Here is a 25,789-nt window from a genome sequence, read left to right as displayed (position 1 = left end):
ACACAAGGCATCATTCAAATGAAAATAATCATTCAGAGGAGCACTTGTGTACTTCCTCTCACTTTAAATGGTTTATTTGTAAAAAAGAATCAGTGACTTATTGAGTTATTGACTTTAACATTCTTTTAATTACAACATGTAACACCCTATTTTTCTGAGCTTTCAACTCTGTATGAACCAGGACGCAGTCTCAGATCCTCTGGTAGATCTCTGCAGGCTTTTTTTTTAAGGTCCAGGCTGAAAACCAAACAGGGACGGAGCTTTTTTTTTTTTTTATCAGAGCCTCCAAACTGTGGAGCAGCCTGCCAGAGGAGATCAGACAAGCAGCATCAGTCGCTTGTTTTATTTCTCTACTCATTTTTTTTATACTCTGTGATTTTTATCTGATTGTACTTTTATTTTAATCTTTAATTCTATCCGTCTCTTTGTATTTATTGCACACTGTGAAGCACTTTATCTGTCTTGCAAAGTACGATACAAATAAAATATTACGATTGTTCTCCCACATGAAACACATGTTCACAAATGTCTGTATTTTGACAGCCTTCTGATTGTACTTGTACATGATATGTTTTGATTTTCTTCTCTTTTTCTTGATTTCTCTCTTTCATTTCTAAAAGCCTCCTGTGGACACGTTACAAATGAACATTTTGCTTTTAACACTAAGAGCAGTGCATCTAGATGTCCATGTCAAATAAACAATTCCATTTATCATTATTAACATGTGAACTGCGTGAATGGAAAGTGAGTCCTATCATCTAAAACCATAAAGATTCTCTGTAGTAATTAAATACATTAAAACGACAGTTAAATATCCTGAAGGTTAACACTCTGAAAAAAACACGATGAAAGAACGCAGGAAAAATTTATAATGTTTTGTGGATTTATACATTTACATATTAGTGAAATATTAATGGTGCAACTGAAATGTGATCTACATCCAACCCATCAGCTCCATCACTGACGTCATGTTGACTTGGAGTGCAGTGTTGTGAACAGCGACATCTACTGGCTGTGGAGAATACTGCGCTATGGACTTGCATAAAAAAAAACGATGACTCATTTCTTCATGTTTCTTTTTAACGGTCTTGAATTGATAATTATAGTATAGTAGGCCTGTAGGGCGATTTTTAAAGCCTTATGATTGTAGTTGATTTTGACTTATTTCATATCTTTTTAATGTCACATTCATGTATTGTGTTAATATGCATGGCTGCATATTGTCAAAAAAAACAGTTTGTGCTGCTGCCCGTCTTGGCCCTCAGGCCTCTCCGGGTGTAATACAATAAAGATCAGATACGAATGTTGGAAACAAATTAAGAAATCCACTTCTGAATAAATCAACAAGTTAAGCTCTGTGTTTACAGTGTAGAGATGACACCAACAACACTTTTAATTTCACAACAAATAAAATTTATTCAATTATATATTACAAATATGTACAAGTCATGTAACAAGTAAATATTAAAATAGACATTTTTTAGAACTATCGTTCAAAAGGCAATATGTTGAAAAAATAGGTTTTGTTGTGATCTCACATTGAAACTGTAAAAGTATGTTTATTTTTTCTCCTTGGAAGCCACGACAGACTTGAATGTGTGCGAGACACAATGGACGACACATGAGGAGCGAGGCCGCAAATAGGACAGAACACAATGGCGCAAAGTAAGCTGGAACACGTCAGTAAACCTCACAATTAAGTCCACAGTACAGCTTTTTAGGAAAAAATTACAAACAACGCAACGCATGCACAGCATTTAATTGCCAAAGTTGAAAACACCAGCTGTGGCGTGGAACTCCAGATGAGGAAGGAAGAAACGGTCGAAACAAAATAACAACGAAAGCCAACACATGCTTAAGAGTTTAAGCCAACAACAACAAGAACATCACGGACGAAGAGGACTCAATATAAAAACCAACTTTGGTCCATTAAAACATGAGACAGAACAAGTTTACAATCAAAATATCTATTTTTTGTTTTTACAAGTTTAAAACAATAATTACATGACTATTTACAAATGCACAATTGTTTATGTATAAAATAAGTTAAAAAATTAAGAGCACAGTCTGTACACATTGTATGAACACGCACTTTGAAAACATTGAAACCTTTCTCTTGTGTCACCCTGCTTGATGAGGAGCAGGAGCAGCTGGTCTTCCTCCACACTTTGTTCACCGCTTCAGCTCCCGGCGCCACCCAGTCCGACTTTTGGTCTCTGCTTCCTGGACTTCATCTGCTGCCTGGACCCCCGTTTTCTGTGCGAGGACCACTCAGTCCTTGTAGGCGAGCTGAATCGGACTGTCAGAGCTCTGGAGTGAAATCCCCTCTTTCCTAAGTGCTCTTCTGAGTTACAGCCACGTTTTAAGTGCTTCACATTTTTCTCTCTTGTTCCTCGAATGTGCAGGGTGTGTCGTGTCGCCAACATGGACGCCTCTGTGGCACAGTGCTTTCAGTCCTGCAGCTCATATGGGGGTGAGGTCAAAGTCGTCGTTGACCTCCACGAGCGGGATGTAGAACTCGGGGATCTCGAAGATGCTGGTGGACTTGTAGGTGGCCGGGTCGAGCTCCTGCAGTTTGAGCTGCCACTCCAGGCGCTGCACGGCGTTCAGGGCGGCCGCCTCGTGCTGCTGTCTCATCAGAAGACATGTCTGTAAAGGGGAAAAAAGGGTGGTTTTGTCATTTAACACAGCGTTATATTTTAGATCAAGAATATCAGTAAATAAAAAATGAGCACAAACAAACTTAAAAGTCTACAAAAGTAATAAAGAGGAAATAAGCAGACTCAAAGTGAACAATACTCCAACAGGACCAAAAGGTGCTCAGGTGTAAAATGTTGTTAATTATTCATATTTTATGCAGGATCATTGATACTTAAAGCTCACCAGGAAGAGATCTCTTAATAACAGAAGAAACAACTACCGGTAGCTTCATCTTAACATGTTTAGAAGACAAGCTCCTGACAGACTTAAAGAGTTCGGAACCTTTCCTACCAGTGTCCACCTGTATCTCTGTACAAGTTTACTGGTCAAAAAGCAATAACACGAGACGTCTATAAAAAAGGAACCTCCTGGCTGTAAACGCAGCATGAACAATGTAAGCCATTAATGATGGAGTTTTTTTTTTCTTTCAGGAACAAGAGGAAGAACTTTTCCAGAACATGTCTCAATTTTCCTATGATTGGTTTATTTGTACTGTTGTGCTTTCTTTGATCTTCGGTTTGGTCCAAGGAATCTTAAAATCTGGACATTCCTGATACATCCTGCTAAAAACATAACTCTGGCACAAACCATGATGTGATTAAATAAAAAACAGAAGAGAGGAACTCAATCATCCGTGGTATTTGGTGAATCAGAAGCTCAGTTTACATTCACACCGAATATTCTCTGCCTCGTCCTCTACTGTAAGTGATCTCTAGTTAATAAAGTTGTAATAATAAACCATTTATATATCTTTACTTAGACCGTGACTGACCCAGTTAAGATGTCCTCTACATTTAATGACTTCTTGTGGAAGATAAACACAGACTTAGGTTGCTGTCTGGAGTTTAAACCATCAGTTACAACCAGTCCTGACTTCAAACTGGACATCACGAGTGTCTCTGAAACACTTTCAGACGTCAAAAGATAATAAACTTGTTTAAAATTTATTCGTCAATTTATATACATTTATCCATGCAGGTAAACTCAGGTTTAGTCACTAGTTGTGCCATTGATGTTTTTACAAAAGTGTTGCAATCAAGAGAAACGCCTTAGGAAAAGGTAAAAGCTTGTTCTGCAATAATAAAAATGGATCGTTTTGAAGGATGTCAAGTTTTTTTTGTCTCAAGAAGGAATATAGAACTCTGCTTTAGGCAAAGATGAACAAAAAAACATTTTCAAGGTTTCATTGGTGAACATAAAGTCTGATTCTCCTTCACTCCTAGACTCAGTTTGAATTAAGTCCTAAGCTGATGCGCATATATACTTTTTCACTCCATTTGGGGTCATCATTATCTGTTGTTTCTTTGAGAGCTCCACTTATTTTTCTTGTTATCTCGGAATAACAATGCTGTTTTTCTTTTTAATTACAACAGATTTATTTATGTTATCTTGTGAAAATTGGGTCATTTTCTGGCTATCTGGAAAATACACACAGGCTGGTCACTGGAATAGGCCAGACCACAACATGCCATGCAGCAGCCATAGCCCACACCAATGAGGAAAGTGAAGTCTATTTGTATGTTCGTTTTGTGCTTTTGCAAATCTGAGGATATGAGAAAAACAATCAGAAACTACTTATCAGGTTTAAATAATCTATGGAGTCATATCCACATTTTAAGTCGAAGACTTTAAAGACTTCTGTTCTTCTGTTAAATGGAGGTGTTCAGTGCAGAGTCGAAGCAGACTAAACCTTACCTTCAGCTTATCAAACTTGTCATCAACATCTTGTAACCAGGACATGAACTGCCGGGCGTTGAATCGGTCTCTCACAGATGTTTTGCCATCTTCATTCTATGAACCAAATACATGAAAACTTAATACAGGATGTCTAAGAATCATTAAGAAGCGACAAACTGACATTATAGGACTGAAGGGGTTAAGAGATTTGTTCCATTTCCACACCTGGCTTACCTGGACGTCTTGAGGCATGTTGTACACTTCAGCATCCAATAAAACTGTACAGGCACTGAAAGGCAGAGTCTGATTGGCCAGTGTTCTTGCTGCTCTGTAATGGACTCTTAAGACCTCCTGTTCGTTTGAGACAATCAGCTTTTCCTGAGGGGAGAAGAGAACAAGTCCAATTCATAGTGTGAATACAACATTGGATCTAGTATTAAACAAAATTGATTTCCATACAAGGCGTTTGTTTATCACATGCTGTTCCATTAAAGCCGATTTAAGTGGCACTAAAAATGTCACCAAGTACTCAACCCAATGAAAACAAAGAGCTCAAAGAGTAAGACTCCATACCCTCTCAATGCTGTGCTGAAGTCGTAGTTTCATCCGGACCACCTCTTGTTGTTTAAACATCTCTTTCAGCTGCTCGGGTAATGAAGGAGGTGGAGTTATCTGTTCAAACGATGGAGAAGGAGACAGTTTAAAACAGTTTTGGATGAGTCATCAAGCAGATATCAGTCTAAGGACGATGTTTTATTAAGTCTGTTGGGTTTAATTCTTTTAAAGTTAGCACTGAAAGGCTTATATCCTATTTTTAACAGGTTGATCATCAAAAGTAAATACAGATCATTCATTCTCCCACTTCAGTGCGCTACAATATGTGAAGTAACATGAAAACCCAGCGCTGATTAGACTCCATCGTAGCAAAGCAGTCAATTACTAATTTAAGAAATAAACGTTAAACATTGATATCTTGACAGTTAATCATCAACGTATAGCATAATCTTTTTTGCTCTTGCACCACAAAGAAGATGAATGAGATCACATGAAAATGTGGCTCTTGTTCCAGTTGTACAGTTTGGATTGACCACTATCACATCAGCCTAAACCAAAGACCAAGAGTTGTGATGATCTCCAATAAATATGTAAGTGGATGTACAGGTTAACCTGTGGTTGATTATATAAACTTCAATGCATCAAACTAAAAAAAAAAAAAAAGAACATTATCTAGTCTTTTTTTTTACTTTGTATCAAACATGTTGCAGTACACAGCGGACAGAGTTGTTTCCTGACATCAGAACAGAATGATTGAAATGAATAATTAAATCAGATTTAACATATAGATATAAGAAAGACTCACTGTTGGTATACAGAGTTTGCTGAGCGGGTTCCCATCCAAGAGGTAGGATCCATTAAAGGTCACATATTCGTCATAATACTGCGGTGGCTGAGGTGTGACGCTGCACAACACTTTGCGTTTCTCCTCGATCTTCTTCCTGATGTGCAGGAACTCGTAGTATGGGTTGGCCCTCTCCGTCTGGTATGGTTCAATCTCTTCCAGCTTCACAGAGTCGACTATAGCAGCCAGAGACTGCTGCCCTCTGTCCTTGTCCTGCTGAGTCGTACAGCTCGGCTGGGAGTGTGAATATTTGGGCATCTTTCTCTTTCGTGGATGGGGCACGTGGACATCAATATCCTCGTCTGATGAGCGAACTTTGACTTTAGCCCCCGATGAATCGGAATCCCGATCCCCAGATTGTGGGGAGGAGCTCCCCGAGCAGCTGTTGCTGGAGTCAGTGTGAGAAGCTGATTGGACGGTGCTTTGACTCTGCTCTTCTCCAGATGAAGAGGACTCTGGTTTATCATCGGCAGGGGTGACCTCCATCGGCTCTGAGCTGGTCTCGGCTCTGGATTCGGAAAATCCGTCAGTGGCCACGCTGCCTTCAGCTGGAGAACTGTCTGTTGTTTCAGAAACAGCAGCAGTGCTGTCACTCTCTGTGCTCTGTGGGACATCAGTCATCTCCTCAGTCTTGTGTTCAGGACTGAGTGAAGAAACAGGAGCCCTACTTTCATCACTCTCCTTCTGATCATCGAGGCATGAACCTGCAGCGTCAGTGAAAGGAGTTGGTTTTGCACAGTCTTTGTCATCTACATCCATGTCCTCAGGAGAATATTCAGACTCAGGGTTTGTTTTGCTGGAGTCTGACTCCCCTGTAGAGGAGCAGGGAATGTGAGAACTGGTGGAGGGTACAGGACTGCCTACGTCCTCTGCTCTCAAGCTTTCTGAAACAGTGTCCATACTCTCTTGTTCTGCTCTATCAGCACTCTCCAGAGGTTTGACTTTATGGTCAGAAACATCTGTGCTACTTGTTTCTGTTTGCGGCACACACTCATTTCCAGCAACAGCCAGAGGTTCCCATGGCTGGAGGGTTTTTGTATTTGTGAGCGCTGACGACTCAGTGGGTAGAGAAGATGAAGAGATGGATGGTTGATCAGAATCCTTGTCACTACAGTCGACCTGTGAGTTGTCTGTCAGACTCTGGATTTCATTGGTAGAAGCAGGATCAGGAGAGGAAGCCGTTTTCTGCTCATTCAACCCAGGTTGAGAGCTGCTACACTCTGTCAGGATTATACTCTCGGGGTCTTTGTTTGACATTTGTGGCGTGCTCCCTTCTCTCTCCGTGGCCGAATCAGGGTCTGAATTGATATCTTGTTGACAACTAAGGCTCTCCTCTGTTTCCGTTGAGATCTCTTTTGGTATCATCTCCTCCACAAGTTGGCTAGATTTCAGCAGATTTTCTTCAGCTTTGCCTTCAGTCGATGAATTTGCCTCCTCGTCCAGAATAGCCCTGAGGTACGGAGATTCATGTCTTACGGGCAGCAGCATCCTATTACCTAGCGGCACATCTGGAAGACTGATGCAATCTTTGTCGTGAACTGATGGCGATCTGGTGGCCTGAATGACGAGGGAAGACTGGAGGAATGCAGGTTGGGAGTCCGAAGCTTCCATGTTCATGTCAGAGTCGTATTCAACGTGTCTGGGTGTTAATGTCGTTGCCTGACATGAATCCTCAGAGCTAGCAACAGAAACCATCGACACGGACCGCGATATGAGGCCAAAGCGTTCACTCTCTGGTCTGGGGGATCTGGTCAGACAGTTTTCCACAGCGGACATGACCTTTGCGCTGATAGAGGGCAGAGTCTTTCCATCAAGGGACATTGTTCTGGGACTTGTGCCTTCCTTCAGTGGTTTATCTCTGCTGTGGGCATCCGAGGCTTCAGAGCTTTTTGAGCGCATGAGCTCTTTACTCAGGCACGGTTCAGGCTTCATTCTGTCTTTAGGCTTGGACTTTATAGACTCTGCAAGAGGCCGCTGTTTGAGCCTTTCCCGCTCTTTTTGTTTGATTTTCTCCAGGTGTTTGCGATGCCACTGCTCAATCTCCTGGTCCTTCAGGCTGAGCATGCGCTCAAAGCTGGTCTGCATCAAGTCATCATTCACAAGCCGTTTCTCTTTAGGCTTGGCATCCCGTGATGCTGAAGAGGCTTTTGATTTGGCCTTGTCTGCATCCGTTTCATTGGCTTTGGCCTTGCTGATTTTGGCCTGCTGGGAGCGGTCTTTGTGCCGGTCCTTATCCTTGTCCTTGTGTTTATCTGAATCTCTGTCCCGTTCCCTGCGCTCACGATCTTTCTCTGGTGTTCTTATGACTTCCTCCTTTGATTTAGCAGATAAGGACTTGCTGCTCTCGGACAGATAGCTTTTCTTCTCTTCCAAAAGTAACTTGAGATTGGAGCTTGAAGAAGTCCCATCTTTTATTTTATCTCTTCTTTTCCGGTCACAGTCCTTTTCTTTAGAGCGATCCGATTTACTGTGATCAGGGGCCTTCTCCAGAGGTTTTCCTTTCTTATCAGAGTTTATGCGTTCCTTTTCTCTGTGATCCCCACAACCGTATTCTCTGTCCTGCCTCTCCCTATCAGACCGTTTGTCAAACTTATCTTTATTTCTCCTGCTGTCCTCATGCTTTTTTGTTAAGGATAAAGATTTCAGCTTCTCATTCTCTTTGTAGTTCTTATCTCCAGGCAAGTGGGAAGAAATAGCTCCTACTCTTTCTTTATCTTTCCAACGATCCACTGAATTCTGTGTGTCAGCTTTGTCCGAGTGCTCGGTTTTAACCTTTTTCTCTTTGTCAGGATGCCTTTTCTCCATTTTTTCGGAGTCTTTCTCCTTTCCTGGGAGCCTCTTGTCAGTTTTCTCACGTGAGCCTTTTTCAGAGGACTCCAGCTGTTCTTGATCAGCTGTGATCCCACTTATGGGTTTCTCTTCTGTCTCTTCTTTCAAGCTGTTGCTCTGCAGAGTCTCCTCAGGAATCCGCCCTGAGCCGTGGCAGTCCACTCGCTCGTCACGCTCACTCGGCTTTGAATCCTTTACCTTCTCCTCCTTACCAGCAGCCTCCTTCCGCTCTTTTTTAACCGCCTTGTCTTTTTCCCGCTCCTCTCTTAGTCTCTTTTCCCTGCTAGTGGAGTGTTTCTCCTTTGTGTTTCTCTCATCTTTGACAGGGGAGGAATCAGAGCTCTTCTGCAGTGTGTTATTGTCTTCACCTTCTTTTTTAACTTGCAGAGGCTCATCTGTCTCATCACTTTTGAAAAAATTTTCTTTCCAGAACTCTCTGTCAAACTCTAAATTCCTGTGGCCATCTTTCCTGGCCTCCTTCTGCCTGTGGCGGCTCCGCTCTGCCTCGTACTCCCTCCTGTGTTTGTCTTTCTCCTTGTGTTTAAGTTTATGCTTCTTTACTACTTTACTATCCACGTCAGTCTTCCGTAAGGCACCGTCAGTGCTGTCCACACTGTTTCCTATGCTGCCGTCTTTGCAAGGACTCGAATGGCCGTCGTCTCCATCCACACTGGAGTCTTTCTGTTGATGTTTGCTCTTTTCCTTGTGCTTATACCCTTTGGTACTCGAGCCTTCAGTGCAGTAGTCTGCCTCTGTGTAGTGGTTGTATTTGACACCGTCCACCGGACATGAGCTGTCACTGATGGAAATGCACATCTTAGTATTTTCCTGTTTGAGTGGCGTTTGTTTATCTGTCAGGCTGTGGTTCAGTTTTGGAGATTTTATGGACGACAAATGAAAGAGGTGGACGGACGAGTCGTCCTTCGGGCTGAAAGACATCTTGAAGGAGTCTTCCTCTCGACCCTTCTCTGTGCTCTCAGACACGGTTGCGAGAGAGAGGACCAAAGTCTTGCTGTTCTCTTTCCCATCCTCTTGGTTTTCCTTGTTTTTAATCTGGCTTTTGCTCTTCCTCTTGACTTTGCCCTTCTCCTTTTGCTCTGCATTCTCCTTTTTTGACCGTGTGTCAGCCCTCAGGCTCTCTGAGCTCTGAGAACATGTGGGGGAGTTTCTCTTCTCTGGAAGGCTCTCAATTTCATCGCTGGAGGTGTCTGAGCTGCAGTGGACACGAGGCATCTTCTGCTTTTTGGACTTTGAGGTAGACTCCCCTTTACCACTTTGCTTTCCTGCCACATGATTCCTTTCTTTTTCCTCCTTCTCCCGCTGTCGCAGTTCCCTCCGGAGGATATGTCTGTCATTAAGGGCTTTGCTGAGATCCTCCTCCTCTTCTTCGTCCTTGAACTCATACTCATCCAGCCCCGGCATGGACGATGAAGCCTTTGTGGACGGTTTACCATCCGAGTCCTTTTCAGTATCAGAGTCGTCCATGTTGTCGTCCACACTGGATGGGTTGACAGATGGTGGGTCGACAGATGGTGGGTCTTCAGACTCTGAAGAAAAGAAAAGATTAACTTTTTAATTTATTGAATGAAGTCAGTAATGCACTTTAGACTTCTATTCAAACACAAGCATTTTTTTGAGAATACAGAAAACAAGTCAATTTTATTAATATTTTTGTCTTCACCAACAACCTGATTGGTCAATGCCATTAAAAGTTGTTATTTAACAGTCAGGGGTCTCAAACAGTAATGTTTCAGCACCAAACATTTTTTTCCTGCATTCTGATCCAACTATGCACAAATAATTTTTGATTTACACTTAATCTCTTTTTCACATCAATGACAGAAACATTTATCTGAATACTTTAACATGCATGTAGACTTCAGGGGATGTTGTGTTTCTGCAATGTTTGAACCCTGAAAGCTGTAACGTATGTGTAGTTCATATGTAAAGTATGACATTATTGGATGTACATTTGTTTTGTTTATGCACTTGTTGTAATGGCAAACAATGTGAAAATCGTAAAATATTCCAGAATGTGACTTATTTCTGTAACACATGATGATATAAAGAAAAAAGTAACCTTATTGTTTAACTGAAACCTAGACTTCTTTTTAAAGAGGGGAGAGCCAAAGTATCTTTTGTTAAGTCTCCGAACAACACAAATACAGTTTAAAGTGCCTGTTCTATAAATCAAGAGACAACAAATTATAGTAACGCAGTACATACGCATGTCCAGTAATATACAGTTACTGTGTTATATAACCTTAAATGGGAGGTGAGCAAAACACTAAAGCATTCTCTGCATACCTGATGAGCTGTCCTCTTGGTCCGACATTGGCAACTCTCCCTTTAATAACTGTTCCAGCTCCTGAGAGTCTGCTACGTCCACTGGGCGCTCACCGCGCTTGTTGGCCTGGAAGGCGTTACCACCGTGGCGTAGTAGCAGCTTCACAATCTGTACAAAACAATAAAAAAGTGAGATGGAAAATCTTATAACAAACATGAAGGTTTCAGCCAAACATTTATTCACAGAAGTAAATACAGAAAAAACACAAAACATCTAACTTTATGCTTAAATCCTTAAACAAAAACTGAATTCTTACAACTGTTAAAAAAAAATAAAAATACCATCTGCTTGGGCGGGGAAACACGTTGTGTCATTTTGCAGATGGCCAAGAAAGTGATATTGAAAAGTATAGAAGTATGTAGAATTTTAACAACCTTAATCTGAAGTTTAGTTCAAAACCTTCCCGAGTTATTTTTTTTTATAAAACTGTGGATTGACAAACTTCAAGTAAATCTCTCTTACATCTTTGTGCCCGCTGCTTGATGCATCATGAAGCGGCGTGTCATCATCCAGACCCTGCGTGTTCACCTCTGCACCTGCTGCAATTAAGACCTTGGCCACATCGTAGTAACCGAGATTACAGGCTTCATGGAGAGGAGTCCAACCTGATGTGGAAAGAAAACAGCAACAATGTAGAGTTTTTAGAATTCAAATGACATTTTTGTCATTATGTTATTTCAACTTAATTTCCATGTTTAATTGACACAGCTCAATATAACGCAGTTAGAGAGACACAATGATAAATTCTGGTTAATCAACTTGATGTTATCAATAGTGACCATGCAAACATGACAAAGGCTGTTAAATGACCAACACCTAGGCGATCTTACCTGCAAAGTCTTTGACATTAACATCAGCTCCCAGGCTAATGAGCTCTTTAACTTGCTTGGCATCTCCCCGGATGGCAGCCATGTGAAGGGCAGTCTCCCCTCGCTCGTTCCTCTTGTTGACCTTGTCCTTCTGTCGAGACGTGGTGCTGCTGGGGACTTTCTTCTGCACAGGGGTCGTTTGAGAGGGATGGCTGGGAGTAGAGTCTGGACACAGGCAGCGAGAAAAGGACTTAATTGATGCTTGAAGCACAAATCTGTCACAGGATGAGATGATAATCTGTAATGATGGGTAAAGGACTGGACTGAAAAAGTGAGAGAAGCTGTCGTTTAGTAGATACCTGAAAAAATGTGATCATTCGTGTCTGTGTTTTCTGGTATTTTCAAACAGATATCAGTTTAAGATTAGTAAGAGATTTTAATTTGCTTTGTTGACAAGATCAATCATCTTTGTTACTTAACATAAAGTAGATAGGTGGAAACATCAAGCCTTGCTTCGTCCAAATGTGACAAAAACAGAAATTCTCCTGCACAAAACTCTTAAGTTTTAAAATCAGATTTAGTTAATTCTTACAGTTAAATTAAACGGTTCATCAAATTAGAATTATTGAGCCTTTAGTTGTGCAGCTAGGTTCTTTTAATCCTCCAGAAGTAGGTGTTCAACTCATTTTCAGCAATTATGCTATGCTAACATGCTGCTGGCTCCAGCTTCATAAATCGTAATGCATACAAGAACTACCTTTTTCAAAAATGTCAAACTGTTCCTTCAATGAACCAGTCGTTAGGTTGAGCAACCACAGTGACACAGGTTTTATTGGAAACCTGAAGCCTGTGCACACTTGTGTTTTATTGTATTTACGCCCAGGTCCTCATATGCCCCATTGTCCTCATCTTCCAACTAGGCAGAACCTATCAATTACAAAAACAATTCTTCTCCAGTTATAATTGATGAAATATCCCAAGATCAGAGGGAAAGTATAGAGAACATTAAGATAAGGCCCCGCTGTATTCTTAAAACATTAGAGCTCATGTCTGCATAAATAGCTTGAAAGCATGACTCATTCAACAGTAAATATATTCTGAGCCATCTAAAAGGAAGTTAAGTTGAGAGTGTAGGCACACAAACCTGGACTGTTGGCAGTCATCTGCATGAGGAGAGCCATCTGTTTGCGCTCTGACAGGGGATATCCAAACAAAAGGTTGGCCTGGGACTTTTTGCCCCCAGCCTCCTTTTTCAGCTTCTTCTTGTCTGGTCCATCTTTCTCTGCAACAAAACCAAGAATGATTTTAATAAAGACTGCAAAAAAGAAGTCCAGTTTCATTTCAAGCAGCATTTCCCTCATCATAGTGACACCGTTTCCGTGTCCCTTGTATCTGTCGAGCACGCAGAGAAACAGATGACAAGCATGAGGTCTGAAAAAATAAGACAATCATATAAGCCAGCCAAGTGCAGACGGCACTCTTTGGGCCCCCAGTCTCCATCGGTCGGTTGTTACTAAACACAGACATGCGTGAGTTCTAACAGGGGCAGATGCAGGGCGAAAACACACACACGTGCATGTGTGTATGTATGTTTACAGCAGCATAGTGGCTGAAAGTAGGTGATGTTGCTTGTAGAGAAAACGGGGGGCAGAGGATCGGGCTGCAGCGATTACCTGCGTATATCCTGCAAGGATGCACTAATCTCTCTCCCCAGGTCTCACTCGACTGGCCTGGGTCTGAGTCATCTACAGTGCAAAGCAGAGAGGATGGGGAGAGGAAGGGGGAGGGAGCAGGGGGGGTGAAAGGGTGGGAAAGCACTGCATTAACGCTCTCTCACCCTCCTCATCTCACATGTACTCAAATACAGACAGGCACAAAGGCAGACTCACTCTCCTCGCACAGATTATGAATCATGGCAACACAGGACACAGGAAGTGATTAGAGATGGTCAGCAGAGTCTTTACTATTTGTTTTTTTGCTAACACAGAATCTGAATAGCACAAGAAAGGCTTCTTGAAGGAGAAGCCACCCTCCATGCTAGTTAAGTTTTATAACCTGTGCAGCATAAATTATAGTGAATACAAAATTGAGGGTTCTTGTCTGTTAGTATGACGCAGCACCACACTATAAAAATCATTTCACTCTACAGAGGAGATGAAGGCAAAGCTACCAGACCTATTACTGTACTTGATACTATAATTATGGCCATATGGTACACAGACTGTACTTTTAGGACACAACGCTGATGTAAACAAACAGTTTACCTCCTGACTAAATGACAGGGGCAGATTAGATTATTTACAAAAGTAAAAGAGGCAAGATACAGACTTCAAGTTCAAAATGTTAAGCACCCTGTCTTCAGCATGATGACATGTTACTCATATAGAGCAGTTACATCACAAATCTTAAAAACTGAACGAACAGAAAAAGATGTTAAACAAGAAGCTATTATTCTATAGTTTTATTTGTGTTTTGTATTTCTGCCAAAATGTCAAGAAGCAAAAACAAACACTTGTCCACCTTAGAGATCGCTCTGTACAGACTCTGCATACAGCAGCAGCCGGGAAGCTGAAGACAGCTAAAGGTACTGCATTTGATGCGCAGAGTTAATGTGCTTTGCCATGTGTCCTTGCAAGAGAAATCATTTTGCAACATAAAATTCATTTCCAGTGATTTGGATTTAAATAACGTAACTCGACTCAAGAGAAAACGTTGCGTTATAGGAGCCATGAGACTACTTTTGATGTTCTCTAAATGTTTGATTTTCTTTTTTTAATGTGGAAGCAGGTCCTTAAGAGAAAGTGGTTTCCACTCTCATCCCTTTGTCTGACAAGCCACGCTTTCACACACACTACGACACGCTTTTTGCTCATAATTATAACAACTCAACTCCCAACTCTGACTGTTTCCATCTCTCTTTTCTCCTGCTGTCTTCTACCAAAAAAAGAAAATCCTCTCTTAAGAGATTTCAGAGCCAGACTTCTAATAAAGTGACACTTCTGTTAACTCTGTATGTCCTCCTTATATCTGAGTAAACATACTTTGACGGGCCAAAGTAGCCCCCAAGCCATTCCAATCTATTTCAGTTGTAGCTGAGCAATCTACTGAACTTATTCCATTGTCAAACCCTAAATATGTAATAAAAAATGGCCCAGGCAAAACATATATTACCTTTGAAATTGAAGTCACATTATATTCATGTACCTACATTAAAAGGGCTTCTACCCCATATTAATGTGTTCTTATTCACATTTTCCTCAAGATTCCCAACACTGTTTGCTTTTTATTTAGTTATTAAACACAACAGGCAGTAATTTTATCAGCCGTGTCAGTTTTGGATTCTGTTGTCCAACAAGTTTAAACCCTTTCACCCCTCGAGGAAATGTTCAATAACAGGCCACCAGGAGGCACTGTGAGGACATGGCAGCCAGCCAGCAGAATGGCTGCTAAAAAGGAGGTGGTGGAAGAAGCAACAGCTCTTACCAGTGTCTGAGTCTCGCTCCTCTGTCCTGAGCGGACTTGAGGTGAAGGAGAGCTTGCGTTTCATAGAAGACTTTGCTTTCCCTTCCTTCCCCAGCAGCTCACTCCGGTCCAGCTTCGGAGTTTTGGTGAAAGGGGACAACTTGTCTTTACTCTGTCATAAGTGAAAAAGAGAACAGGAAAAAAGAAATTAGACATGTCAAATTACTGCAAGTGGATAAAAATGTAGCCTGTATGACTAAACAAGTTGTGTTTACCACTGTAACTTTTGCTGCTTTGCTAAAGTGCTCATGATGGATAGGCCGGATCTTTGTAACATAGCAATAAGTAAGGTCTTTTACCTGTTTTTTATAACATAACAATGAGTAAGATCTTTTTACCTGCTCTTTTGTAATGTTAACAGACAAAGAGTAAGGTATTTTACCTGCTTTTTGTAAAGTGTCTTGAGATAACACTTGTTATGAGTTGACGCTATACAAATAAAAATTGATTGATTGATTGATTGAAGTTCTATAAGCATGATATCTTTAAAGTTAAGAGTACAAGATCAGGAGTGAGTAGATGAGAGAAAAGGCTACTGCGTTGTTACATGGTTTGTTAGAAGTCAAATTCCAAGAAAAATGTCCAGTAATGGATTAGTTGTCTGCTATTAAATAAAGAATCCTATTTACGTGTCTCAAATGTGAAAATGTTCTGGCTTTACTCTTCTTTTGCAGTAAACTGAATATCTTAAAGTTGCTGACAAAATATTACATTTGAGGAGGTTACCTTGAGCTTTGGGAAACACATTTCATAATTTTTTTTTACAATAAAAAGGGCATTAGTAAATAAGTCAAAGAAAATTAGACAATTAGTAAAAACCAAAAACCTAACAAGCTGCCTTATGCCTTTTTGTTTCTTGTGATACAGGAACCTGCTGTAAACCAGTTCTAACTGAGCAAGGCCTGTTTAATTGTAACTTTTGTAAGATTACTTTTAATCTCTTCCTGTACAAATAAGAACATGAAATGAAAAAGGTAAAAATAATAAGTCAACTTGAATTAAATCGCAGACTCAAAATAAAAAATATGCACAGAACACGATAGCCAGACTTAATGATAAAAACAAGTAATGTTTTCTTAGTTCCAAAGTCCAGTGCCTTAATTAAGCACACAAAAACCTCTCCCACATCAAAAGGCAACAGAAATGTAAACAATTGTATTTTTTATAAAATCAGACAGTCTCTCCATAGACATGCAGAGATGACATGATGGTAGCAGGGACAGCGAGGAGAAAAATATTCCAGTGCATCCTATGCCACCAATGCCAACACCCACTGGATGAGGTAATCTGACAGTGTCTTACTATTCCAGTAACTGGGTTCTTGCACCCGGATCTGCAGACAAAGCTTTTTTTTTTTTGTTGCACTACTACAGTGAGCTACACTTTGGTGCAGTAAAATACATTTCTGGCAGGGTAAAAAATGTCTGCAGTGTGGTTCTTCTTTGATCTCAAAGAAGCAATGTGCTAGCTGTGCAAAGCTGAAGTGTCTGGCGGTGTTAAAAGTAAAAGAGTCAGAATGAGAAGCACTTCAGCCTTAAAAATAAAAAGGTAGACATAAGCCCTGTGTACCAGGATGTGTTAGGTTGCTAACAGTAGCTTGGCAAAATGCTAAACTTACAACCATTGATGTGACATGGTGTAAAGGCACTTTGAGTAGTCAGAAGACTAGAAAGGTGCTATAGAAGTCCAAGTCCATTTACCAGTCTCAGTCTTGAGTTGGGATCTAATCCTGAGCCACTCATTGATTCAAATTCAATAAGACTAAAAGAAATAGCCAAGACTTCTCTAAGGTATACAGGTATAATTGAGACAGAGCATAACACTTCATATTGTAAATACAACCTCTTCATATCATGGGCAGATTTTAGAAACCCTGATATTTACGAGCATTTTATCAACAGGTAAAATCATCACTTAACCTAAAAAGGCCAAACTATGACTTGAAAAGCTCAGCTTCAATCCCTATACTGTTTGTCTCGCCAGATTACTGAGAGTTAAGGCCTGAAGTTCACAGATTCTAACTGCAGAACAGATGCCATGAATCTTGTCACCGGTATCTTATTGTCTTGTTAAAAGCGTAGTTTTCAGTTTGGATGCATTATTCAAAACCAAGCTTTGGGTTCTCCACACTCCTGTAGCGCTTTCCTTGATATGACAGCTCCTGGGCAATTATTAGTTGTTTGCAATCAAATGAAAGTAACAAGGAGGCACATGCAATACAAAGTCAATGGATTCCTCAAGGGGATTCATTTTGTATCCTCTTTGACGTGCACAGAACACAAATTTGCTATATCTTCATAGTTGAAAAAAAGAAAGAATAATGAATTAGGTGCTATTTTGTGTTCATGTGCTAACATACCTTCTTCCCCGCCTGTTTATCCACCATGGCTCCATCTCTGTCGCTCCCAGGTTTGGCCATGGTGTGGCACCTGACTAGCTGTGACAGCTACAGCGCAGTAGGTTCATCATGCACCTGAAGACAGAAAACGATGGCAATGAGAAGGATTTCGACTCTGGAAAAAGGCATAGTGTTTCTTTAAACTTAGTATAAACAGGCAATGTTTGCAAGAAGTGGAACAGACACTTGTAAATGCAGGTACAATTAAATGACAATTCTTTAGAGAGACTGTTTAATGACTGAGGTCTCAGCAAACATCTGCATAACAGAAGAATCAAGGAAAGTAAAAACATTCCCATAACCCCATAGAGGAGTGAGTGGAAGTCTTAGAAACAGTACTGCTTCAAGGTGTACCTGAGTAAAGGATGTTGATCGATGATTTTCATTAAAATTTCCATTACATTTAAAGAGATCAACTCTAAGAAAAGCATGCAGGAAGAAATGACAAAGGGCAGCATGAATCACAGCTTTAGGGACTGTTTAACCTGCATGTTGTCACTGTAGTCTACTCATCGTACTCATCAGTCTAACCAAGCTCCTTTGTGATGTGGTTTTTGTCAGTGTAGTAACACATGCAGTCGCGTCACTGGGTGCACTGTGGGCGCCTACACTGAGTGGAGAAGTTCAACAAGCAGCTGAACATGTGCACAAAGCAGAACTGGCATTTATCAGTTATCTTGTCACATGAAGATTGCCACTTTCAGTCACAAGACCCTATTCTTGTGCACTTTCACCCAAATTTCCTGGCTTGGTTTTGTAAAACGCTTTCACAAACAGCATGGCATCTTTACAGAAATATCTTCTCTTGTACCTACGAGAGTATGGTAAACAGCACACTATTTAAGGAACTGATAACTAGCTAAGCAGCCTCATTAATGTATGGGACAACCCCATTACTCAACATGCATCCATTACAACCTCAATTGAAAAAGTTGAGGAAGTTGGTAAACTTGATCTGGGCTTTTTCTTCTCTTCTCTTCTGTGTTTTCTTTTGTTGGCTATACTACTCTTTGCTGATGTAACTCTGTAAATTTCACTATTGTGGGATGAATAAAGAATTATCTTAACAGTACAAATTTTCACCATCAGGGCTGGTTGCTGTAGATATAAACTAAGTGATCAATTCATCATTTGCTCTGCTTTTTTCAGCCTCTTATTAAATCAGTCAAATTTTATATAAGCCATAACCTTGGATTTATACGTTCTTCTAAAAAAGATCTCTTACATAATTTTCTTCACTTCCTGTTTGGCCCCCCAATGCAGAACTATTATGTATATTCTGTCATGACTGGTTGGCCTGTCATCAGCCATCATAGAGATAAAAGCCAAATACAGTCCAAAAATAAGAAAAGCCTTTTTATATCAGTCTTTCATAGAGCCAAGGAAAATATCTTGCAACAAACATGTCTTCGATGATCTGACCTTGTACTGTTCAATGACATTGCAAATAAATGGAAATTAATGGTGAAATGTTGTCCTCATTGATACCAGTTTTAATAAATCCCGTATCAATTCTATCTAGGACCAGGCATAGCAGCATACTACCAAATTCAAGAAGCAGAAACAAATCAATCGAACAAACTATCAACCTTGCCAGATTTCCAGAAACATCTAGTGTAGACAGCCATCCCATCATTTGGGTCACCGTGGCAAAAACACCAATAGCAAAGCATTAATCCTGTAAACTACACATCACACTACTTTATGTGCAGATCTTCTAAGGTTAGCAAGGGGGTACTTCTCTCAACAAGCCAATATGTAAAGACTGCCTCCAGATTGACACAGGTGATTGCTTTGGAATTAAATATGCCATTAAATATGGCTCAATATGAAAAAAAATATGTTGCAAGCAGTCACTGGACTAAAATGTAAGGCACAATATTTGAGAATCAACTCAGTGAATCATAAAACTTGACACTGTGACAGTACAATCAACAAAAAAAACAAACTGAAATGCAGTATCACTGGAGCTGAAGGGATCATATTCAGACTGCAAGCACTTTAATTGTAAAATGGCATCAAGATGACAAGCATATTCTGGCATTTCACACATCTCCTTTTGACATCAGGAGATGCCATGATTATAACTGACCAGCTGGTGCCTGGCGCACGATTGAAAGACCAGCTGATTGTTCCTGCTAGGGCCAGTTAAAATGGTTAAATAGTTGTTTGTTAATTTTCAAATGAAAAGTAATGTTCTGGGGCAAAAACCCTGCATAGTCAAGTGGCAATTTCACTAACATTTTAAGATTGTGAACATTGACGTTTGTATTACATGATAGTTTGGACACAAACACAAGTCAATATGCCATTCAAACAGAATCTAGTCATACTTGTTGTAAAAAACACATTTTGTCTCTTCCAATAATTTAAAAACCTTTTCTGATTCTGGGTTAAATTGACATTCAGGTATAGTTTTCAAACAAACAGCCCTGCTGCTCATCCCAGGCGAGTGAGAGGTCCATCATTAGTCAGCAGATAGCTAGTGTGCATGTGCAGCTGCACTATCATTCAGTCAGCTGAAAGTGAGAAGTGAGCAGCACACAGTGAGCATGTTAGTGTAAAGAGGCTAGTACATCAGGGGTATTAAAGAGGTCATATTATGCCCTTTTCGGGGTTGGTATATTTAATCTATGTACCTATTAAAGTATATTCACAATCACTAAAGTTAGAAAAAAAGTGTCTGTTTTCATGTACTGCCGCTCCATGCACCGGCTCGCTTCTGACTCTCTCTCTAACGCTGTGAAGTGCCCTTGTTCAGAGTCCCCAGGTGTGCCAAGTCTGATCTGATTGGTCGGCCTGTCAGCTCTGCTGTAATTGGTCAGTAGCTCCGCACGGTTCTCTGAAATGTCACGGTAAAATGTCCTTTTACCATATTGGGAATGCAGCCACTTTGGCTCTGAAGGGAGCAAAAACATTAGCACCTTAGCACTACTGTGCTACAGCAGGCTATGGCATATCGTGGCCGTGCTACAGAAGTTAACAGGCATACAACATGAGCTGCTGGGCTTGCCACAACGAGCCAATGGGCTTAGATCAGTGATATCACACTGACAAGACGTCACACTGGCAATTTTTTTTCGAGGTGGGCTAGAACCGAGCGTTACATGCAGCAGGTAACAGGAGGACGCAAGAGAAGCTGCATTTCCGCGGACTTTGAATTTTTGCACATAGATGTGCCTAAACATGCACAGGATACATGGAAAACACACTAAAGAGCATATAAAACCAGAAAAGGCATAATATGACCCCTTTAAAGCAGTATGGACAGCCCTGGACCAGACCAGAAAACAAGGCGAGGAGGGTGTCACTATAATTACAAAGGTATTTGGGCATTCGCCAGTTTGGCAGCGACTGTGTTTCACGAGAAGCTCAGGGCTGCATAAGCCCAAGCAAGTGCTGCCATTAACCTTGGGCTGTTTCAAGTCTCAATCAAACCCTGCCTTGATGACTACTATTAAGATTCACAAAGACCAAATCTGAGATTAGATTGGTGCTAAATCCTGTGGAGTGAAAACAGAGACACTTATAATCCCTCTCAATTCAAATAAAAAAGAACTCTTGACAGTAAAAGAGAGACCGTATTAATAGTGCTCTGAGACAAGACCACGTCAAGACAGAGAGCGAGACACAACCAAGACCATAAATATCAATGAAAAATCATCATCTTGTGTGCAGGGGGCGTGTCACCCACTTAGAACGTTACACCTTGACACTAAGACCGATTTTATTTATTACAGAGAGTTGTCACACTTATATCATGGATTACTCATTCCCCTTAGCCTCAATATCAGTAATATGGTAAATAATTCTGCAGCAAAGCATATACCATTTAAGAAACACATGTATAAAACAGGGCTACAAATAATGAATAGTTTGATAAATTATTCTCTGACAAAAATCTTCTCAATTTTCAATAAAAAATGTTTATAAAGGGTTAGGATGTGTTTGAAGAATTATTCTTTATTAAGTCTCATTTCATCCTGACAACTTTCCACAAATGGGGGAATGTGTTTGTGAGTATATATGTGGTATAAAAATCTATGAAAAGTTCATTTAAATAGAGCTGAAACATTTAGTGAATTCATGGAATATAAATAGACTGGTAGATTTGATTTCCAAGTTCAACAAGAATTTCCAGCAATGCCAAGAAAATGTCATTAGTCCCGCATTTTCAAATGGGGAGATTTTACTAGTTTTCTTCATATTTTGTGATAGTGTATAATATGTTCTGAATATGATGTGTTTATCCACCATTTTCTGAAGTTTTAGAGAAGCAGAGAATGGTTGAAACTGTATAAGTTATTTATGGTATCAGAACACTGTTTCAGCATGTACAAAACAAGTGGACAACTCTGGTGTTTAAAAATTAAGCCATTGAAGAATTAAAAATCCTGCAGTTTGTCGAGACACCACAGCCACTTCTAAGAACTAATGTGGGTCTGAATTTTTTTAATTCTGCATATCCATCTGCACTGACTGAACTGACTCCTTGAAATCCCAAGTTAAGTGTGCTGGCTGCAACGCTGGTCCTTCTGACAAACAGATGTCTCTGGATTTATTTATAACCTGGTGCTTCTGCACTTAAACTCGACTGGTTCCTGACGAACAACAATAACCATTTCCCTGTAGTGCTGGAGCATGTTGGCCCTGACGGCGACGACTGCTTCAGTGCATGTCCTTGCGTGAGTGTAGTGGGGATGGGGGGGGGGGGGGTTTGGTGTGGAGAGGTGAGCTGGGGGGGGGGGGGGGGGGGGGGGGGTGAAGAATATGCTGGCTGTGGCGATGGTGGTGTAGGGAAAGGGGAAAGATGAAGAACACACACAGCACGGTAACCTGATCCACAGACTGCAGGATGGGATAGGGAGAGAAGAAAGCTAAGAATAGCACTAAGCCCGACACACAGATCACAGAGTACGCTGCCACCACCATCACCACCAGCAACAACAGCAACGACAGCAGCAGCTATATTACTCTGCTTCATCTTCCAGAGTGATGCCTGCTGTGAGCTCTCACACACACCATGTGGAAATGACATGTGATTTTCCTCTGGTCTCATGTGGCTGCACTTACGACTGCACACACAAAGGAACCTACTGGAAACAAGCTTTATGTGTATCACTGTTTAAAATATGAAAACCTAAAAAAACCCTAGCTAAAGTATTTACAGCTTGCATTAAAGCTTTAGTCAGTTTTTTTTTTCATACAAAAGGGGGCCGATCCTGTGACGCACTCAAAAGAGAAGCACTACGCTTGCTGCGACAGTAAACAGCCAGTCACGTGGTTGTGGTCCTGTATGCTATCAGGCTAAATGATGGGGGAGGTCTCTCTCGGCTGCACATCCACTCCCAGCCTTCGTCTCCTCCTCCTCCTCTGACTCCCTAATGAGTAGCAGGACAAAGCCAGGCGCAAAGGCCCGATTCCTGTGACTATAGAAGAGGCAACAATACTCAGCAAAGAGCCAGCCATCTTCAACATGATCACAAATACATTCTAACAACATTGATGTTCATGTTGAAAGGTAATGTATGTGCCTACAAAATATTAATGCCTTTTACTGTGTTTGCCAAAATCTGTGACATACCCTTTAAAGGCCAGTCACACATTTTTCCTGTCGAAAATACAAAACAACAAAAAGAAACTACATTTCAACATGCTATTATATCAAATTATAGGCATTTTCATTATTATTGATCAATTATTCATCCAATAATTTATAATGTAAAAAATCAAAACAATTACCAATTGTTGTGTCCTTAATGTCTCCAAAAATAAATGTGTTTGTTGTTCAAAACTCAGATTAAATAAAACAATTTCCAAAACAAGAAATAGATTGATATGGTACAGTTTGTTTTCTTATGTTATATTTCATGGGTAGAGAATTTCTTAATTACAAGAATGAAAAATTCATTTTTGGTGAAAGTAATAGTTAATGCCACCATAAGAACCCTAAATGATAACCACACAAGGCCAGTTAATGTTGTGTTACACAGCACCTAGGAGGTAACTGAATAAAAAAACCTGCAAGCGCATCATCTGTTTGTTAGTTATCCCCAATGATGTAATCTTGCTTCTTTAATGGTCTCCCAAAATTCAAAAGCATTACATTTCATGCACAGTTTTCCTCTTCCTGTCACTTGGTCGTCTGGACTCGAGGCATATTTGGACACAGACAAACAAACAGCAAGTGACACTGGATGCCTCAAGGCATCAGTTCACCTCTTACTACTCTAGTCCCAGACAGACAAAACACGCCTCTCCAACCAGAGTGTCTGGCCTTCATGCCAGTAGTATTTCAGTTGCATAAACGGACAGGCCATGTTCCTGGGAAGAGGTGGAGGGCAGCTCTGGTTCAACCTCTCCCACACTGTAAAAGCTCGGGCTACCATTGCTAACAATGGTGAGTAAATTTATGGGCAGGAACAAGTTAACTACTGCCAAAATTTCACACAAATGGATGCATTTATTTAAGCCAAGTAATTCTTGCAGGTCCATATTTCTTACTTTGGTGGTGAAAACAAAACCACCACCAGTAATACATTCCAAAAGGGCCAATCTGATGGGAAGCTGTTTACAAATGACCGAACCAAATGGTTTGGTGTCTGTTCAGTCTGGTGTACATTAACAATATTTTTTCAATGAATCTAAGGAAAAATCATGGTAATTTGACAAAAACACTTTCAGGGCCCATTAAATTGGCTGAGAGGGTTGGAGAGCTTTAAGAAGCCTACCGCCACCGCTCTGAATGTAGGTTAATGATCAGATGCCAAGAAACAGACAAGAACAATGAAGCCTTTACTGCTGATTATGGGTTAAAAAGGGGAGGTTGGGGGGGTGGGGGAGGGATTAGAGCAAAGGTTAGGATTGAGGCGTGGGTCTCGTTCTTATTTCCAACCCAGCATCAGCTTCACATGATTGAACCAAACACTGGGGATCTGTTGCTGTTCAACTTTCAATTAAACATTATACCAACAGCTGAAAATCAACAGTAAAAACCTGATTAAAATGTAGTTTTTGTATTTTATCTTCCAACTTGTATAAAATCATCAGTATATGGTGAAAAAGATGAATTTCTTACAGATGAGTCACTTTTCAATTCAAGGCCTGACAAGAACATGAGGAGCTACAAAAAAACGAAGAAAAATACAGAGCAGAGATTTTATATCTTTTGCACCAGGTGAAAAAATGTCCTGTCGTGCATGTCCTTAGTTGTGGGTAGAATTTGAAGCCACCTGAGACACAGATGCAATCCACATGACTATAAAACAATAATATAACACTAACAATGTCTCACAACCAAAGGAATCCCCACAAGAGAATCTAGCAGGAAAAAAAAAGACCATGAGGGAAACGCTGTGTCAGCTTTCATTATGACTTTCAAGACAGTTCTAATCAGTACAGAAACCATCTTATACCGTAAAATCTGGTGTATAAGACGCACTTTCAATACCTACTTTTTCGTCTTAAAAGTTGGATGCGTCTTATACACCGGTGCGACCAATACACCAGTATAAAATACTGAAACATGCGCCGTCATTACATCGGGTGCAGCAGCCCCTAACTGCGACCTGACGTGATTAAAAAGCCATCCCCATTCATTGTGTATTGAAATCTGAGTGCACGCTATGCAGGGAAAGACGGCAACACAGACCAGTCTGGCTGCGTGACTTTTTCCACCTATTTTCTTCCTCACGAGGTGATAATCATGCATTTACAGAAAACAGTGGTATATTGTTCCGTAAATAAACCTTGTCGAGTGCTCTTTTGATTGAAAGAGTCCTATATGAAAGTTAAAGAGTGACAAGCGGAGTCGGGCAGCGGAGCTCGCAAGCTAGGAATCTGTTACTCACAACTTTCCCTGCAGCAGGCTGAGAGCTCACACAGGAAAACAGTTTAAACTTTTTTTTCTCTCTAAGAGACCTCCAAAACAGGGTGCGTCTTATATACCGGTGCGACTTACATTCCAGATTTTACGGTAAATCGTCTTTATCAAACAAAAACCATCGTCATTACCATCATCAATAATATCGAGACCATCATCATTAAGTTAAGTTAGTAGGTATTCATGAAAGAGCTGGGTCTTTTTCTTAAAGGTGCAGAGGGACTCT

At 40.6% G+C, this 25,789-nt stretch overlaps 1 protein-coding gene across 4 annotated transcripts in view; it reads right to left on the bottom strand.

Moving 5' to 3' along the window:
• Positions 1-1,390: 1,390 nt before the first annotated feature.
• ankrd12 (ankyrin repeat domain 12) overlaps positions 1,391-25,789 on the bottom strand; it is a 35,169-nt gene continuing 10,770 nt past the window's right edge. Inside the window, exons 2-13 of one of the 4 annotated variants that reach the window (XM_020627084.3) lie at positions 17,643-17,756; positions 15,245-15,395; positions 13,435-13,506; positions 12,906-13,043; positions 11,783-11,986; positions 11,415-11,557; positions 10,913-11,060; positions 5,738-10,152; positions 4,951-5,049; positions 4,603-4,755; positions 4,396-4,491; positions 1,391-2,649 (exon numbers count right to left, since the gene is read on the bottom strand). In XM_020627084.3, coding sequence (XP_020482740.1) covers positions 2,464-2,649; positions 4,396-4,491; positions 4,603-4,755; positions 4,951-5,049; positions 5,738-10,152; positions 10,913-11,060; positions 11,415-11,557; positions 11,783-11,986; positions 12,906-13,043; positions 13,435-13,506; positions 15,245-15,395; positions 17,643-17,702 — 5,865 coding nt within the window. In that variant the 5' untranslated portion in view covers positions 17,703-17,756 and the 3' untranslated portion in view covers positions 1,391-2,463. The remainder of the gene's footprint in view (positions 2,650-4,395; positions 4,492-4,602; positions 4,756-4,950; positions 5,050-5,737; positions 10,153-10,912; positions 11,061-11,414; positions 11,558-11,782; positions 11,987-12,905; positions 13,044-13,434; positions 13,507-15,244; positions 15,396-17,642; positions 17,757-25,789) is intronic. The other 3 variants (XM_020627141.3, XM_020627191.3, XM_020627271.3) reach the window with 3 other exon arrangements.

Source organism: Labrus bergylta, chromosome 4 (assembly GCF_963930695.1).
Source record: "Labrus bergylta chromosome 4, fLabBer1.1, whole genome shotgun sequence".
NCBI classification, from domain to species: domain Eukaryota; kingdom Metazoa; phylum Chordata; class Actinopteri; order Labriformes; family Labridae; genus Labrus; species Labrus bergylta.
This window is presented reverse-complemented; position numbering and strand designations above follow the sequence as displayed.